Here is a 16,729-nt window from a genome sequence, read left to right as displayed (position 1 = left end):
AGTCCAGGCATCTTCCTCATCCCTTGCCCTTGGATTCCTTCTTACCTGGGCCACATTTAATATTTTCAGGAAGGCCAAGATTCATTATGGCAGGGTTTTGTTGGGTGGGGGGTGGAGTTGGTGGTGGTGTTTGTGCTTTAGTTTCACAGCAGGTATTTTTCCCATCTCAGAGACATACACGCATGTGTCTTTGTATATGTGAAAGCATCTACATATATGTCTGTGTGACCAATCACGTATGTGAATGATTCTGAGCCTAGAAATGAATGCTTCAGAAATGTTTTATTATACAGACAAGCCACAATGGTGAGGTAATGGAGACATTTCCCACAGCGGCTCTTCCTTGTACAGAAGCAGAGAAAAGACCTCACCACAGTGGAATAAGCCAGGAGGTTTAAAAAGCACTACTGCCTGGATCTTAGCCCCCTCTAAAGAACAGCATAAACACACAGCAGTGTCTCTCACTGATTTAAAAAAAAAAATCATCTAGAGAATTTAATGGAATATAAATTACCAAACCTCTTCTTTGAAAGTCTGATTCAGTAAATATAGGTTGAAGCGGATGATTTAAAAAAAAAAAAAAAAAAAAAACTTCATCACCCTAATTGGATACACTGCCTTGAAGTTTGGAAAAGACAAGGCCACAGGGGCCCTGTGCTGAAAGACCCTTTCTGAGGAATATGGTAATTAGATAAAGGAAGGGAAAATAAGCTTCAACCCTTGTGCGAATTCCAATCAGTTAGCAGTATTGATTAGAATTGCTGTCTGAAAAGGACTCTGAGACCAAGTTCTTGCTCAGTGGGGAGATGTGCCATGATCGATTAGCAAGGTCTGCTGCGCATAAAGCAAGAGTGCATAGCGGCACGCCTGCCACACATGTGCCATCTCTCTGCAGTCCAAGCCTAAGTGCTAGGGTTCCCAAATGTCGTTAATACTCAGCTGTGGGGGGAAGGCTTCCGCCCAGATCACTAGTAAAGGAGAGAAATCCCAGTTCCCTCCCCTTGCCCCTACAGGCGAGTCTCTCCACGCCTTGGGTTTATCTCTGCTTGGTGAAAAGGTTCTTGAAGGCGTTGTTGTAGTTCTTGTTAAAGGCCGTGTAAATCAGGGGATTGAAGAAAGAGTTGGAGTAGCCAAGCCACAGAAATACGCTTTTCCAGATAGGGGGCAGGCTGCAGGCACAGAGGGGGCTGATGAGCTCCGACAGGAAGAATGGGATCCAGCACAGCACAAACACGCCAATGAGAATGCCCACCATCACTGCCGCCCGCTTCTCCTTCTGCTCCCGCCACGATTCTCCGCTCATCTGAAAGGCCACCGTTGGGCGTCGCACCGTGAACACCATCTCAGCCTGGTGAGGTGCCTCCTTCACCTGGGAACAAAGGAAACGTGGAATTAAAAAATAAAACAAGTACCCATCATGGTGCCATGGAAATGAATCTGACTAGTATCCATGAGGATGGTGGTTGGATCTCTGGCTTCCCACTCAGTGGGTTAAGGATCCAGCCTTGCCGTGAGCTGAGGTGTAGGTCACAGATGCAGCTCAGATCCTGTGTTACTGTGGCTCTGGGCAGGCCAGCATCTGTAGCTCCAATTCGACCCCTAGCCTGGGAACTTCCATATGACCCGAGTGCAGCCCTAAAAAAAAAACAAAAAAAAAAAACAAGACATAACACCGAATGATATAGAGACGTGAGGCTACTCTACCTGAGACAGGATGGACCTGGGGACCTGGGACTCTTTGCTGCAGTGCTTTCACCTGGACAAATGTCTCCTGCAGCAATAAAATACAAAGAAACTATATGGGACTAAAAATAACTGTGTGGGTGGGCAGTTGGGGCAAGTTATGGACAAAAAGATACAAAAAGACCAAAAATTCAACAGCCATCTGAAGAGACTGGATTAAAAACAAACAAAAGACAAGCTACCGGGAGCAAAAACTGGGTACTATGCACCTCCTGTACACAATACTACCAAAGGGCTGGGCAGACCACCTAAACCACCTTTCAGGCCCAGACCCTGGACCCACCCCTACCCTCACCCCATGTAAGGAACCAGCTCACCCCTCCTCAAGGAGCAGCGAGCAAGGGAAACTGTTGCATGTTTTCTCTTCTTCCTGCTAAAGCAAGGGCCCCAGTACAGCCTTGCCTGAATTCCTTGTCTGGCCTCTTATTAATTTCTAATAAGGCCAAGAAGCCTGGTCATTAGCACAACCTTGGCCAACACCTCCACTTCAGCCTCATTCAAGATGCATTGATACCATAATCCATCAAAAAATATTAGGTGAAAAAGTTCTTGAAACCATAGGTTAAAGTAAGTTCTGAAAATTCTTCAGGGAGTGAGAGTTATGGTCTGCACAATGGCAAATAATTGACCTAAAAAGGAAGGGAGGCAGTTAAGTGTAGGCGTCTTGGTGTCAGACCCTGGATTGAGCCCTGCCCCACTGGCTGAGCTGCTTCCCCATTTGTGAAGCTGGATGACCGATTCCCTCCCCCTACCATAAGGCCATCATGGACATCGAATGGGAATGTGTCAGGGTGCCCAGCACAACCCCTGGCACAAGCGCTCACCACTCAGTACTCGTGGAGGGGGTTTGGGCCTGTGACTATGACACCCCTATCCCCAGCAAGCAGAACAGACCTAGGTCTGCCCCTCACAAGTTCTCAGCCGGAGAGGCAGCCTGTAAACATCACCACATCAATAATTGCAAGAAGTTATAGAATTACCATGCTACATGGATTCACTTTAGGGGATTTTTTTTTTTTTTTTTTTTTTTTTTTGCTTTTTAGGGCTCTGTTGGCAGCAAAGGGAGGTTCCCAGGGTAGGGGTTGAATCAAAGCTACAGCTGCCAGCCTATACCACAGCCACAGCAAATAGGCATCCAAGCTGCATCTGCAACCTATCCCACAGCTCGCGGCAACACCAGATCCTTAACCCACTGCACAAGGCCAGGGATCAAACCTGCAACCTCATGGTTCCTAGTCAGATTCATTTCCCCTGCACGACGAGGACGGGAACTCCCAAATTAGGGGGTAATTTTGTAGTGCCAAACCCACAATAAACAAACTGTAAATGCCTTTGGGGTGATAATTAGCTACCGTTTAAGGAGACTGGCATGTTCCCTATCATCTCTTCCACCCTCCCCCCCCCCTTGGTAATTTTATCTCTTGTGTCTCAGCTTAAAAGCTACCAGCCCTCTCAGAGAGTCCCTCTTGTCCCTCTAAACCAAACCACATCCCCCTGTGAGCTGGTACCGTGTTCCCCTCCTTTGCAGCAACATGTGTGATCCTGAGTGTTATATCTGGCGCCCCTGCCTGGTCCAAGCTAAGCAGGACAAGACAGGGCCTTTCTTGCACACCACCTGCCTGGCAGCACCATCTGGAGCCTGGTATGTGCCCAGGAAACAGCTGCTGAGTTGACGGATCATTTCCACAGCATGGTTCTCATCTGAATGTTTCTTTCTTCCTGGAATGCTGCCAGTCAAGGCCACAGATGCTGGAGAAAACACAGAGGCAAGGAGCTTCCAGGCAAAGATTGTGTCTAATTTCTCTCCCAGACACAACTGGAAGCAGTCATCAGGAGAGCCACCAGACCTCAGGGTACTTCAATGTTACAGAGGGAAGAGTGCAAGTGTCTCCTCTCACCTGGGGCAGGAGGACTGGAGCTAAGAAGGTGGAGGAGGCCCTGAGTGGCCCAACTTGTGCAAACCCAGGACTCCTCACTCTCAGTTCTACCTTCAGTTCTCAGTCTCTGTTATGTCCCCCCACCCCCATCTCTATTTATTTGGAAAAACACAAGTCAGCCTGAAAGAGATCATTGCGATGTGAACAAAGAGTCCTTTCCTTTGTGAGTGTACCCCTGGCACCCTCCTCCTGCCACTCAAAGAAAGAAGGAAGACACAGGTGACTCCATGGGAGAACAACCAGCATTTCCCTCCTCCTCATCCCTCTGCCCCTTGCGAAGGCCTGGCTTGGCAAACACACTCCCGCTGGGAACCAGCCTGCACCCCCACTTTAATGAACCATCCCAAGGTCTCCAGTCCTGCCTGAGGCAGGTGGGAGCTGCAGGTCATCTCACCCCTTCAGAAGAGAAAAGACTAATTCCCAGAGGTCCCAGTGTGGCTCAACTAGATCAGCATTGTCTCTGCAGAGTTGGGACGTGGGTTCAATCCCCAACACAGCACAGTAGTTTAAGGGATCTGGTATTGCCACAGCTACAGCATAGGTCGCAGCTGCAGCTCAGATCTGATCCCTGGCCCAGAAACTCCATATATCCTTGAGAGGACAAAAAGTGTGGGGGGTGGAGACTGACCAATTACCTCACAGCAGACCACCATCAAGTTAGCAAAAGAAATCTGAGAACAAAACATGGCACCCTGAAATCGCCCCTTGAATATTTCATGGTTTATTCTCAGGAGGGAAAAATATTATCAGAGCACAAGAGGAAGTGACAGGTGATTTGTTTATTTTCCTCCCACCCAGTTCATTAATGGGCACTTTCCCAGTCATTTCTCTGCTGACCTCTATGACCTCCCAGGCACCTGAGTTTCCCCAAGGGGAATGCAGTTCCAAATCCTTGTTATATTATAGAAGTCAAGACATGGGGTCAGTTCAGTTCAAAGGGATCCTGGGGAAAGAGAAAAGGCAAGTCCACTGATCAAATAGGTGGTTTTTTTGTTTGTTTGTTTGTTTTGGTTTTTCTGTTTTGTTTTGTTTTGGCCTAGCAACAGCATGTGGAAGTTCCTGGGCCAGGGATTGAACCCACACCACAAACAGTAATAATGCCAGATCCAACATTTAGGCCACAAGGGAACACCTAAATAGGTTTAAAACATCCCAGCCTCTGGAGTTCCCATCGTGGTGCAGCAGAAATGAATCCGACTAGGAGCCATGAGGTTGTGGGTTTGATCCCTGGCCTCACTCTGTTGCCATGAGCTGTGGTGTAGGTCACAGACAAGGCTAGGATCTGGTGTGGCTGTGGCTCTAGTATAGGCCAGAGGCTACAGCTCTGATTTGACCCCTAGCTTGGGAACCTCCATATGCTTCGGGTGCGACCCTCAAAAGACAAAAAAAATAAAAATAAAAAACCTCTGCAGAGGGACAGGGAAGATAATGGAATCTTTCCAGAAGCATCCTCAAAGCAAATGAGTCAATCAGCGATAACCCTGGTTTTCCAGGAGACAGGCAAGCTTGGCTTTTGGCTTTGAAATGTATTATCCAATAGAAAAGCAAAGGACATGAAGAACAACTCCAGAAAAGCAACTGTAAAGCAGACAGCATGCTAAACATTTGTAATGAAGAATTTAATTCATCCTCATGCCAAACCTTCAAGGGATTATCTCCATTTTACAGGTGAGAAAACCCAGAATCTATTATAGGATTATGTTTATGCTTGGGACGCTTTTAGTATAGACATCTTTGGCTTCCTGGGACATTTGTAGGGGCTCTGGCAACTGGTTCTGAGGCCACCCCTGAGCTGTTCCATCTTTCCTCCTTGGTCAGATGTCTCCTCAGCCTCTTTGCCCTGACCTTCCTCTGTACACTTGTCTGAAAACTGACCGTCAAGGCTTAAAAGGCCTCTGACCCGAGATTAAAATCCACTAATCTGAAGGCAAGAATACATCGCTTCTCGGCCTTTTGGCTAAGATCAAGTGAAGGCAAGAATACAGACTGTTGAATGCACACAATCAGAAGAACCTGGCCCTTTATGGTCCTGCAGTAAAAGGATGGGCACTCTTGACATGCAGAAGTTTGGAGACATCAGGTTCTACAGCCAAGGCCACACAAGCAGGACAAAGCAGAGCCAAGGTGTCTGCCCAGTCTGGTCCCAGGACAGTATGGTTTCTCCCTGCCACTCTGAGACGTGATCTAAGAAGTGAGTTCACTTAGACATCACCATAGAGTCTGAGAATTTTCTATATGTTTTCTGGCAATGAATCTGCCAGACAATATATGCTCAGACATTTATTAATCACCTACTATGTTTGTAGGGATTACATAATGGAATTTCCCATCAGGTCCCGATTTCTTTTTCTTTTTGGCTTTTATTTTTAGGGCAACAATTGTGGCATATGGAAGTTCCCAGGATACGGGTCAATTTGGAGCTGCAGATGCCAGTCTACAACACAGCCACAGCAACGTGAGATCAGAGTCACATCTGTGACCCATAACACACAGCAACACTGGATCCTTAACCCACTGAGCGAGGCCAGGGATAGAACCAGCATCCTCATGGACACCAGTAGGGTTCATAACCCACTGAGCCACAATAGGAACTTCCCATCAAGTCCCAATTTCAAATATTCTGTACCTGTATTCCCAGAAGCATTCTAATATTGGGCATGGATTCTGAATCATCACTCTGAATACTGTGTCATGATCAACACAGTAGGGCAGGGACCACAGGTGTCAAAACTCCAGCACCTAGTGCAATGTACGGCATAGAATAAAAACTCAATAAACATGCTGAATAAGTAGAGAAAGACGACACTCTCCAAATATCTTGTGTTTCTGCACACTTGGCTAGCAAAGGCACTGACAGCCCTTGTTTTGGACTAGCTTGGTTGTTTAGCAAACAGCTTTGGAAGATAGAGATAGTGTTTCCCACTGCAAAAGAAGACAGGTTTGCTTGCAACTCATTATAAAAGCTTCGGGTTTCCTAAGATCAGAGGGCAGGTTTATTTATTGTCTAATACAGACTTGAGTTCTCTAGTCTGGGAGTTCCCTTACTGAAATAGAGTTTTAACTAAAGAACAACCCCCCCTCCTTGGCTAAGAATGCAGCTGCAAGCCTTTCCAGCTGTGCTCGTCACTATACCACCCTTCTTGTAATAATGTGACAACTGTGTGCCCTATGCCCAAGCCAGCGGCCCTGCTAATCATGTACTCAACATTGCTTATCAGTTCTGCTTCTGTAACCTCGCTTGCTCAGTTTCTTAGGGAGGAACACTGTCTGCTTGGGGATATGGGGGGGGGGGGTCTGGGAAGCTTACATGGGAAAATCAAGATCTTGTAGTGTATAAAAGTTACTGATAACAAAGACCTGGTGCTCAGACTCTGGAGGTGACTCCTCTGAGCCGGCACCAGTGCTGAATAAATCTTGCTTTTCCATATCTCCGAGTGCTCCTTCCACTGCCACGGTTTTTGAGGTTTCCGCAACACTACAATTTGTTTTGCTGTTGTTGCTTCAGGATTTTATTTTGTTTTGTTTTGCATTGTTTCTTTTTATAGCAGGACCTGTGGCATATGGAAGTTCCCAGGCTAGGTGTTGAATCAGAGCTGAGCCAAATCTGAGCCAAATCTGTGACCAGCTGGCAATGCCAGACCCTGAATCTACTGAGTGAGGCCAGGGTTCGAACCCACATCCTCACAGAGACTACACTGGTTCTTAACTCACTGAGCCACAATAGGAACTCCTCCTCTATGTGATGCCAGTCCAGGGGGCCACTCCTTATCACTCCTGTGAGGGAAAGGGGGACAGACTCACACGTGAAGCTCATGCTGCCTCGTACCCTAATAAAGAACTGTGGCTCTGATCCAGGAGTCTCATGTCTTCTGCTAGCATCCAGAAAACTGGGAGGCTGACTTGTTGGCTTGCAAGCAGGTAAAATCTCAGAGCTTTGTAGTTCCTGACAGTTGCCTAGTGTTTGGCCATGTGGTTCCACACACACCATCTTAGTTATAAGAGCAGCCAGTAAGGAAGGAATGAGGAAACCAAGACGCAGAGAAAGTTAGTGATTACGTAGGATTCCAAACTGAACCCCCATTTCTACATCTCCAACCATGAAGAACCTCACCTACTTGGTCGGCTTACTGGAGGATTACAGTGACACTGTAGGACCTCAAAAATGTCAGCTTCGTGTCCCCTTGTCCTTCCCTCTCCAGCTGTCACAGAAGGCATCCGCGAATATTTGTAAACCTCTAATGTCATCAGATAAACACCCTAACAAGAAATAGAATCAGAAAGCAGAAAGAAGAAAGGTTTCTAATCACTTGCAGAACCAACCAGTTTTCATTGAGACCACACTGTTCAGGCCTCCACCATGGTGAGGCTCCTCACAACACTGGCAGGGCGGGTAGGGGGGAGACCACACTAATTCTAATGACTAATCAAGTCTGGCAGCATCTGAGAGAGGGCAGAGGGCATGGAGAGGCTTCCCATTCTGATTGGAGGTAATTTGGATTATAACTGAAATCACCCATTTCTTGTTTTTATTTTTATTGTTTTGCATTTTAGGGCTGCATCCTCGCCATATGAAAATTCCCAGGCTAGGAGTCAAATCAGAGCTGCAGCTGCCAGTCTACACCACAGCCACAGCAATGCGGGATCCGAGTCACATTTGCCACCTACGCCACAGCTCACCGCAACACCAGATCCCCGACCCACTGAGCAAGGCCAGGAATCGAACCCACATCCTCATGGATATTATTCGGGTTCATTACCACTGAGCCACAACAGGAACTCCTGAATCCCCCATTTCTAACCAGAGCTTGGCAGGTCAGAGCTTAAAATACCTTGTCTCCATTCTCTCTGCCCAAGGTGAACTGGGATAACCAAGCTCCAGGTTGCCTTTCTCAAAGACATTAACCAGAATAGTCCCTCCACATAAACAGGAGCTGTCTAGCTTGTCTGACAAACTAGCACAGGAAATCTTCTCAGCTTCTTCTCTTGTGCAAAAGAAACCAGAAAATAAATTAAGGATGTTTTCTTGTAAAAAAAAAAAAAAATGCAGGGCACTGCTGGACTTGAAAAAAAAATATAACTTTCCCTTGAGTGTCATAACATACACAGCAGAGTATATAGCTTTACTAAGCTCTTGGGTATGATCATAACCTAAGGTACAGTTATTATCATTCCTATATTTCAAAACTATGGATTTTTGTTGGGGGGAGGGGTTAGTCACCCTGGAATGCCTAAGGACCTGTGGAGTTAATGCTGAGAAGGGAAAATTACAATCAAGTGTATTAATTCAAGTTCTACTACATTTGTTTCTGCTCTAATATCATCTGATCTAGTCATCCCCCTTTATGAGTCAATGCCAGAGGAAGGTCCTCTGTTGAGGCTTGACTTCTTACTCTGAGGTCCCTAGACTCCCAGGCCAGAGTCTTGGCACAGCGGGAGGGTGTAATGGCACGGGGTGGGTGCTTCTTGCACACATTTTGTCCAGCCTCAGTGTTCTGACATGCTCTCCTAAGGGGCCCTGGCTTAACTCATGACTGCTGTCCTGTCTCAAAGAGACCTAGTTCCTACTGCACTGTGGGTTCCAGCCCTCAGGAGAGCCAGTGGGAGGAAAGGCTGGGCATCACTCTTCAGCACCTACATGCCCTTCTGGGACGCAAGTCCAAAACATTCTTTAATTTTTAAGGAATTTTGTGACCTCCAGAATAACCATGGAGTATGAATCTCATCTTTCACTGAGAAGCTCAATCTTCTCCAAGATCTACATGGATTTAAGAAGTGGCTTGTTGGAGGAGTTCCCTGGTGGTTCTGTGAGTTAAGGACCCAGCATTGTCATTGCTGTGGTGCAGGTTCAATCCCTGGCCCCAGAAGTTCCCAATGCTGCAGGTACAGCACCCCATCCCCACCCCAAAGTGGCTTGTTGCAAGGCCATTGATGAAAATGCATAATCTCTGCACCATGTCTGTCTACATCCCCTTCCTTTTCTCCTGCCCTTTGCCCCTCCTCCCCAACAATCCAATCAGAGAAAAGATAAATGGGAGTAGATGTAAAAAGGTAGACTTAACATAATGATGTAAGGGAACAAGGGAAAAAAATTATAGAGATGGGAAAATCAAAGATATTTCCAAAAGCATAGAGAAAATGCTCCTTCATCCACTCAAGTGGTTCTGGAAACCCTCAATTAGGTGCCAGTCTTAAAAGGATCAAGCCATTAGCCAGATGTATTGTTATCAGTGATACAATTTGATTGATAAAATTTACTTTTCTTAAAAAAACCTTGCAGTCGGGCGCAAGAATGTGTTTGAGTCATATTTCTTTCACTAGACAGAATCAGAACAAGGGTGGTGATTTTGTACTACCGTCTACACACATCTGAGCTCTGACTGAACATGGCAAGTGTCCCACATGCCATTCCGGTCACAAGCCTACCAGCTCCCTAGTCTTAGGGTTGGAAGAGATGACAACTAAAAAATGGATAAGTGACAAAACCATCAAGGGATCTGTACAGATTCCAGTTGCCTAGGGCTTATATACTGTATGCTTACAGCACAAAAGCTAATGTTGATGTAGAGGACTGGCTTGGAGAGCCAAATCTCTTATGACATAATATTAACTAAAATTCATATCCAAGTCGTTGTAAACCCTACAGCTCAATACTATACACTTATCTTGCTCTTTACAGGTTACAAAGAGCTTTCCCTACACACTGGAAGTCTTCCAGGACCACTGCACGCTGGACAGACTTCTAGCAGTGCATCTATAAGACTTCACTGCATTTACAATTCTGTAATTGTGGTATACTAAAAGTAATCCCTCGAAAGCAAAGACCACTTCTATGAAACTGCAGAGGCTACCACATTGCCTGAGGAACAGGTGAACACAAGTCAGTCAAGGAATCCTGAACATCATCTGCGTGTCCTTTCATTGATGGTTTTAAAAATACGTCCACAGGTTTGCTGACATGTCTCCTAAAGATGGAAGCTAATTGCCCTTCCCTTGAGTGTGGGTTGGAGTTTGTGACTCACTTCTAATGAATAGAATGTAAGGGAAGTGATGTAACAGAACTTCTGAGACCAGATCATAGAAGGCATTGTAGTTTCCTCCTTGCTTCACTCTCTCAGTTTAGGGAAGCCAGCTGCCATGTTGTGATGACACTCAAGCAGCCCTGTGCAGACCTCCTGCTACCAGCCCTGTGAGCCAGGCACAGCTATAGCCATAAGAGACCTGGGACCAGAGCCACCCTGCTAAGCCATTCCCCATGCTTAACCCATGGAAACTTTGAATTCGTATTGTTTGTTGTTTTAAGGGACTAAGGTTAGGGGTAATTGTTAAGAAATAACTAATCCACCGATAATGGTAACAAAAGTAAGAGGAATAAAATAATAATTCATTTTTCTTTTTACGACTGCACCTGCAGCATACAGAGGTCCCCAGGCCAGGGGTCAAATTGGAGCTGCAGCATGGGAACATCAGATCTAAGCCTCATCTACATCCTACAGTGCAGCTTGAGGCAATGCCAGATCCTTAACCTACTGAGCAAGATCAGGGATTGAACCTGCATCCTCACAGAGACAATGTCTTGTCTTTAACCCACTCAGCCACAATGGGAACATCCAATAATTTATGTTTAGAATTTTATAAGAATTTCAAAAAGTAATAATGACAACAAGACAACAGCTATAATCTAGGGTTTATTATTTTAGTTCTTCCATATACACTATTTCATCTACTCTGCACAAGAATATTAGGAAGCAGATGGCAAAATTTCCATTTTACCTACAGGGAACAGCAGATGAGATGAATGCATTTGGCTAACATGCTAATAAGTGGCACAAAAAGAATTAAAATCCAGGCCTCCTTGTTCCCAAACCCCATGCTCTTAGACCCTGTGCACCCTGCCTCCCAACATGTGTTTCTGGCTTGAGTGAGTGAGTGAAGGGTCTCGAAGCCTGCATTAGGATATTCAAGAGCCCCAGGCATCCTTGCCTCTGTGGGCTCTTCCTCCATTGAAAAAAATTACAAGTTGTATTTTATGACCATATTATTGTAAAGACTGATATAATCAAGGCTGAGCTCATTATTACATATCCATTACTCTTATATTCATTTTCTTCCTCTAGAAGACATGAAAATTAAACCATTTTCATGGGCCCCTAAAAATACAGTGGCTCTGGGTGGTGTAGCCACTGTGCCTAGTGAATAAATAGGCCCAGGGATCAACTTTAGTCCAGCAATCAGACCACTAAAAAGATCAAAATGTTTGATGTTGCATTTAAAAAGGCAAACAAATGATCTCTGTTGACTTTGCTTTTTTCTTCTTCTAAGGAATAAAGGACACAGAGCTGTAGGAAAAAATCATATCCCAGGGGGGTGTTTTGGGGGACCAGAATATAGTGTAGGAGTGGTGCTCCATCTATGAGATTGAAAAAAAGGATAGAGGTGGGAATTAACCCTGTCTCCTGAGAAAAGCTAGTGGTACCTCTATGTTCAACTCTGTTCAGCCCTCCTGGAAAGGAGTTCATGGGCATAGTCTTGAGATCCTGCTCCCTGTGGATGAAAAACACCATATCAATAAACAGAGGATGTTGAGGCCATCAAGCCATCATCCAGTGCACTGTGCTCCCTGAGAGGATTCAGGATGAAGAAAAGCAGGATACTGGCCCTAGATAGCTGAGATGCACATCAGAGGAATTATTTCACTGAGCACAGGCTCTTACATCTTCCCATATATAGAAAAGCCCTAAATTCACTAACTTGAGAGATAAAGTTTTCTTTCTTTTAATATATGTATATGTATAAAATAAACTTTTTTGAGGAGGAAAAACATGTGGAAGTTCCCAGGCCAGGGATTGAACCCACACCAAAGCAGCGAGCTGAACTGCTGCAGTGACAAGGCCGAATCCTTAATCAGCTTTGCCACAAGAGACCTCCTGGTTTTCTTTAATCAGCAGTAAACTTTTGATGTTCTGACCACCTGGCTTTTGCTGCAAAACGCTTACAAAGACTGGCTCCTCCCTCACTTCTTTGGTGCAGTCTCTCAGAGTTAACTGAGAATCTCTCTCCCGGGCTTAAGTCCTCAAGAAGTCCGTCGAATAAAGCATGATTCTCAACTTTTAGGTTGTGATTTTTTTTTTTAGTTGACATTCCCACAACCCATTTCGACTGTGAAATGATTGCCACACCCCTATGAAGGTCCAGATGCTTGTGAGATGCTTGTGGTAGTGCTCAGAAGATAAGTCCTTGGAGAGAGCACAGCACAATGAAAAAGGGATGAAAAGAAAGGTAACCTTTGGATCCAGGACAAACTTCAGCTTCTTCACCTGTGTGGTGGTGGATTATCTCACTTTATGGTACCTGAGTTTTATCAACTATAAAATGAGAGCTGTGTGGCAAAAACAAATAGCCACAGGCTCCCTATGTTTTCACAGCCAGTGTCTGGCCAAAGAACTATGAACAGAAGGGACACTTCATGATAAGGCAGGTAAAAGCTGCTGTATCTCCAGGTCTTGCTTCCACTTTCACAGCAACCTCAGAAGACACACGTTCAAGACAGCACATAGCTAAAAGACAACGGCCCAGATCTATGAGCTATTGCCTGGAAGAGAGCTGGGCATGGGGACCACCAGGCCCACAGTGAACTCTGAGTGAGAGGGAGATAAACCATTAGACTGGAAGACTATATTACGGCATGTCTTAGCTTATCCTGACCAACAGAAACAGTATTGCCAATTTGTCTACATCATGAGGATTAAATAAGAGGATGACAATAATAGTGCCTGCAAGAGGAAACTCAATCAGCATTTCTTTCCTTCTCTACTTTCAAAAATGGAGGCACTGTTGCAGATAACTTTCTTATACAATTTTAGTGTTGGGACCTAGCCACAGAATCTGGGAAAAGATGAAGGATGTGCACAGCCCCACAGAGGACTTCTCTGCCTTCCTAAGTGCTTCCATCACCCACAGAAAGCAATACAGACACCTTACAGGACCTAAATTCAACTCAACCCATTTCCCCTGGAGTGCAGATAAAAGCAGGTGGGGGAAAGCACAGAGAGAAGCCACATTATTTAAAAGTTCTTTTCTTTTTTCTTTTTATGGCTGCGCCTGTAACATAATGGAAGTTCCCAGGGTAGGGGCCAAATCTGAGCCATAGCTGAGGCATAAACCACAGCCACAGTGACACTGCAACTGAGCCACATCTTCGAACTATGCCTCAGCTTGCAGCAACATTGGATCCTTAACCCACTGAGTGAGACCAGGGATGGAACCTACATTCTCATTGGAGACTATGTTGGATTCTTAACCTGCTGAGCTACAACAGGAACTCCTATTTAAAATTTCTATTTGGGTGTTCTGTGGTCAGGAAGCAGCACTGCTGACTCAGCAACACTATCCAGGAGCTTGCTGGAGCCTAAAGAAGCAGGATGTTCTCAAACCCCATCTCATCTACATCTCAGCATTATATGATTCAAGACTTTCAGTCATGCCTTAGACCAATACTGTGTATTAGAGAAAAGAACTTGCAGCCCAAAGCGCAGAAGGGGCTTGCCCCAGGACACACTGCCACCTGGGGCTAAATCACCACACTGCCCCTTGCCTCTCAAGAGTCATTTCTCCCACCAGTGGGCACCTTGATTGACCAGGTGCCCATCCAGGCACATCCACTTTGTGTCACCTGCCTGAATGGGGTTTGTCAAAAATGAACACTGAACTCGGGCTTGGCAAGCCTTGTTGGCATCTATCTCACTAAGATTTCTCTTGGATTGATAGAGGGTTTTGGGCTTTTTTGTTTTGTTTTGTTTTGTTTTGTTTTTTGTCTTTTTAGGGCCACACCTGGGCATGTGGATGTTACCAGGCTAGGGTTGAATCAAAGCTGTAGCTTCCAGCCTACGCCACAGCAGCAATGCCAGATCCAAGCAGCATCTGGGACCTATACTACAGATCACGGCAATGCTGGATCCTTAACCCACTGAACAAAGCCAGGGATCGAAACTGCATCCAAGGGATCGAAACTGCATCCTCATGGATACTAGTCTGTTACCACTAAGCCACAATGGGAACTCCTGAGAGAGCTATTAAAAGTCAGTCCTATCTCGGCAATGAAATAGAAAAGCTATAATCACCCCAGGCACTTCCAAGGGTCTTTTCAAAGTACATCATTAATTCCCAATAAAGCTCTGGCCTAGGGACCCTTTCCAATTATAGACTTGATATTCCTATTTTATCCCACAAAATTCCTCTGCCATTAAATGAAGGGAAGGGGAGCCCTGCTTTTTAAAACACATATTTGAATAAATAAGTATCTTGAGTTAACTTTTAAAATTCGACAAAACTAACAACAAAAAAACTTAACCTCTTTATTTCCCCCCTTATGTCCCCTTTCCCTGGTCCACATATTGTATTAGGAAAGGGGCAATAAGTCCTGCTATTTTCAGGGAATAGTGTTAGGGAATATAGTCCCTGGACAGCAGAGAAGGGGCTAGGGTGCAGTGGAGAAAAAAAAGGGGGGGGGAGGGCAAAAGGGCACAGGACCCTGCAGTTGAGCTTGGTCTAGTCGGGACTACGAAATGGGCCGCTTGAGGACTCCCCAGACACAACCGCTCCAGGGAAAAAGCAGCAGAGGTCGGAGCAGCGGAGACGTGTCCTCCCCGCTCCAGAGCCACGTTGCTTCTGTCACCTCCTTCCATTCCGCGGTGCGGCGGTGCCCGGCACCAGTTCCAGCCCGTGTGTGAGGGTGCTGAAACCCCTTCACCGCGCGCACATCAGGGTCCCAGGTGGCGAGCACTTGGGGTGAGCTCCAGGCACCAGTGATGGGCCCCTCCGTGTGCGCTTCAGGAGAGCAGATGGAGAGCTCCCCGTGCGCTCCGGGTACGCCGGTGGCCAACCTTGTCGCGCGTGCGCCAAGTGTGCAAGCTCTCACCGCCAGCTTTGGCCAAGCTTCCTCCTCCCGCTCCAAGACCCTCTTCAAGGCCCCTTCCGCAGCCCGCCCCTTACCTGGCCGGTGGCGGGCAATGGCAGCACAGCCCTGCGGCGACGACTGAAGCGAAACTTGGCTGCCTTGTATATCTTCCAGTAGACAAATAGCACCACACCGAGCGGGAGGTAGAAAGCGCCGCAGGTGGAGAAGACGGCATAGGAGGGTTCCTGGCTCACCTGGCAGCGCTGGAGCCGAGCGTCGTACGCCTCGCCCCAGCCAAAGAGGAGGGGCGCGAGGGCGATGAGCGCGGAGAGCGCCCAGGTGAGCGTGATCATGAGCACCGAGGCTCGGCGGCGGGTGCGCAGCGTGTACTGCAGGTGGCGTTTGATGGTCAAGTAGCGGTCCAGGGCTATGGCCGCCACGTTCCAGATGCTTGCGGTGCAGCACAGTACGTCGAAGGAGATCCACACTTGGCACAGGTTCCGGCCCAGCCGCCAACGCCGCCCGGCTGACAGCTCGTTTACTAGGCTGAGGGGCATCACTAGTGCTGCCACCAGTACGTCAGACACGGCCGTCGAGGCCACCAAATTATGAGGCACACGGTGGAAGGCGCGGACGCGCAGAATGGTGACCAGAACCAGTAGGTTCCACAGGAAAGTGGCTGCGATCAGCAGCACCAGCAGCGTCACTACCAGCGTGGTGAAGAGGGAGAAGGGTGACTCTCGGCCCAGCAGGGCGGCGCCGCCTGGGATAGATCTGAGAACCCCGCCGGTGCTTGGGCTGCTGCTGCAGGCCTCGGGTCCCAGGAGAAAGGCGATACCGGTGGCGGCCACGGAGAGGTTAGCTGCCTCCATGGCGCGCGGCGCTGGGGATCCCGGCACCCCCGCGAGGACGCACGCGCGCCAGGGGCTCTGCGTGGACCCGGAGGGTGGGGGCATGGGAGGGGGTAAAGTGTGCCTGGGGGAGGACAGAGACGGTACCAGTTCGTCCTATTCTGGCACCTCCTGGGGCTGCAGCCCTCCTTTGGCGCTTCTGCTTGGAGGCTTCGTGGACCTTTTTTTTTCCGGTGGAGGAGAAGAAGAGTGGGACCCCTCTGGAGTGCAGCTCTGCTGGACAAGCCAGTCCCCCTCTTGCCTTT

At 47.1% G+C, this 16,729-nt stretch overlaps 1 protein-coding gene across 1 annotated transcript; it reads right to left on the bottom strand.

Moving 5' to 3' along the window:
- Positions 1-281: 281 nt before the first annotated feature.
- LOC100154782 (5-hydroxytryptamine receptor 5B) lies at positions 282-16,508 on the bottom strand. The gene is made up of 2 exons (XM_001927428.4): positions 15,669-16,508; positions 282-1,369 (listed from the first exon to the last, which is right to left on the bottom strand). Exons 1-2 carry the CDS (start codon positions 16,443-16,445, stop codon positions 1,037-1,039), a joined length of 1,110 nt encoding a protein of 369 aa, XP_001927463.1. The 5' UTR covers positions 16,446-16,508; the 3' UTR covers positions 282-1,036.
- Positions 16,509-16,729: the final 221 nt, after the last annotated feature.

Source organism: Sus scrofa, chromosome 15 (genome assembly GCF_054392235.1).
Source record: "Sus scrofa isolate SSC_HxYL_T2T_F1_AM1 chromosome 15, Sscrofa_HxYL_maternal_Yorkshire_Landrace_v2.0, whole genome shotgun sequence".
Lineage (NCBI taxonomy): Eukaryota > Metazoa > Chordata > Mammalia > Artiodactyla > Suidae > Sus > Sus scrofa.
The sequence above is the reverse complement of the archived record's forward strand: the minus strand, read 5'-3'. Positions and strand labels throughout refer to the sequence as shown.

Excerpts from the sequence above, each read along its gene's own strand:
- LOC100154782 (XM_001927428.4), bottom strand. The coding sequence starts at position 16,445 with ATGGAGGCAGCTAACCTCTCCGTGGCCGCCACCGGTATCGCCTTTCTC. Across the intron at positions 1,370-15,668 it reads CATTGCCCGCCACCGGCCAG|GTGAAGGAGGCACCTCACCA; the intron begins GTAAGGGGCGGG and ends CTTTGTTCCCAG.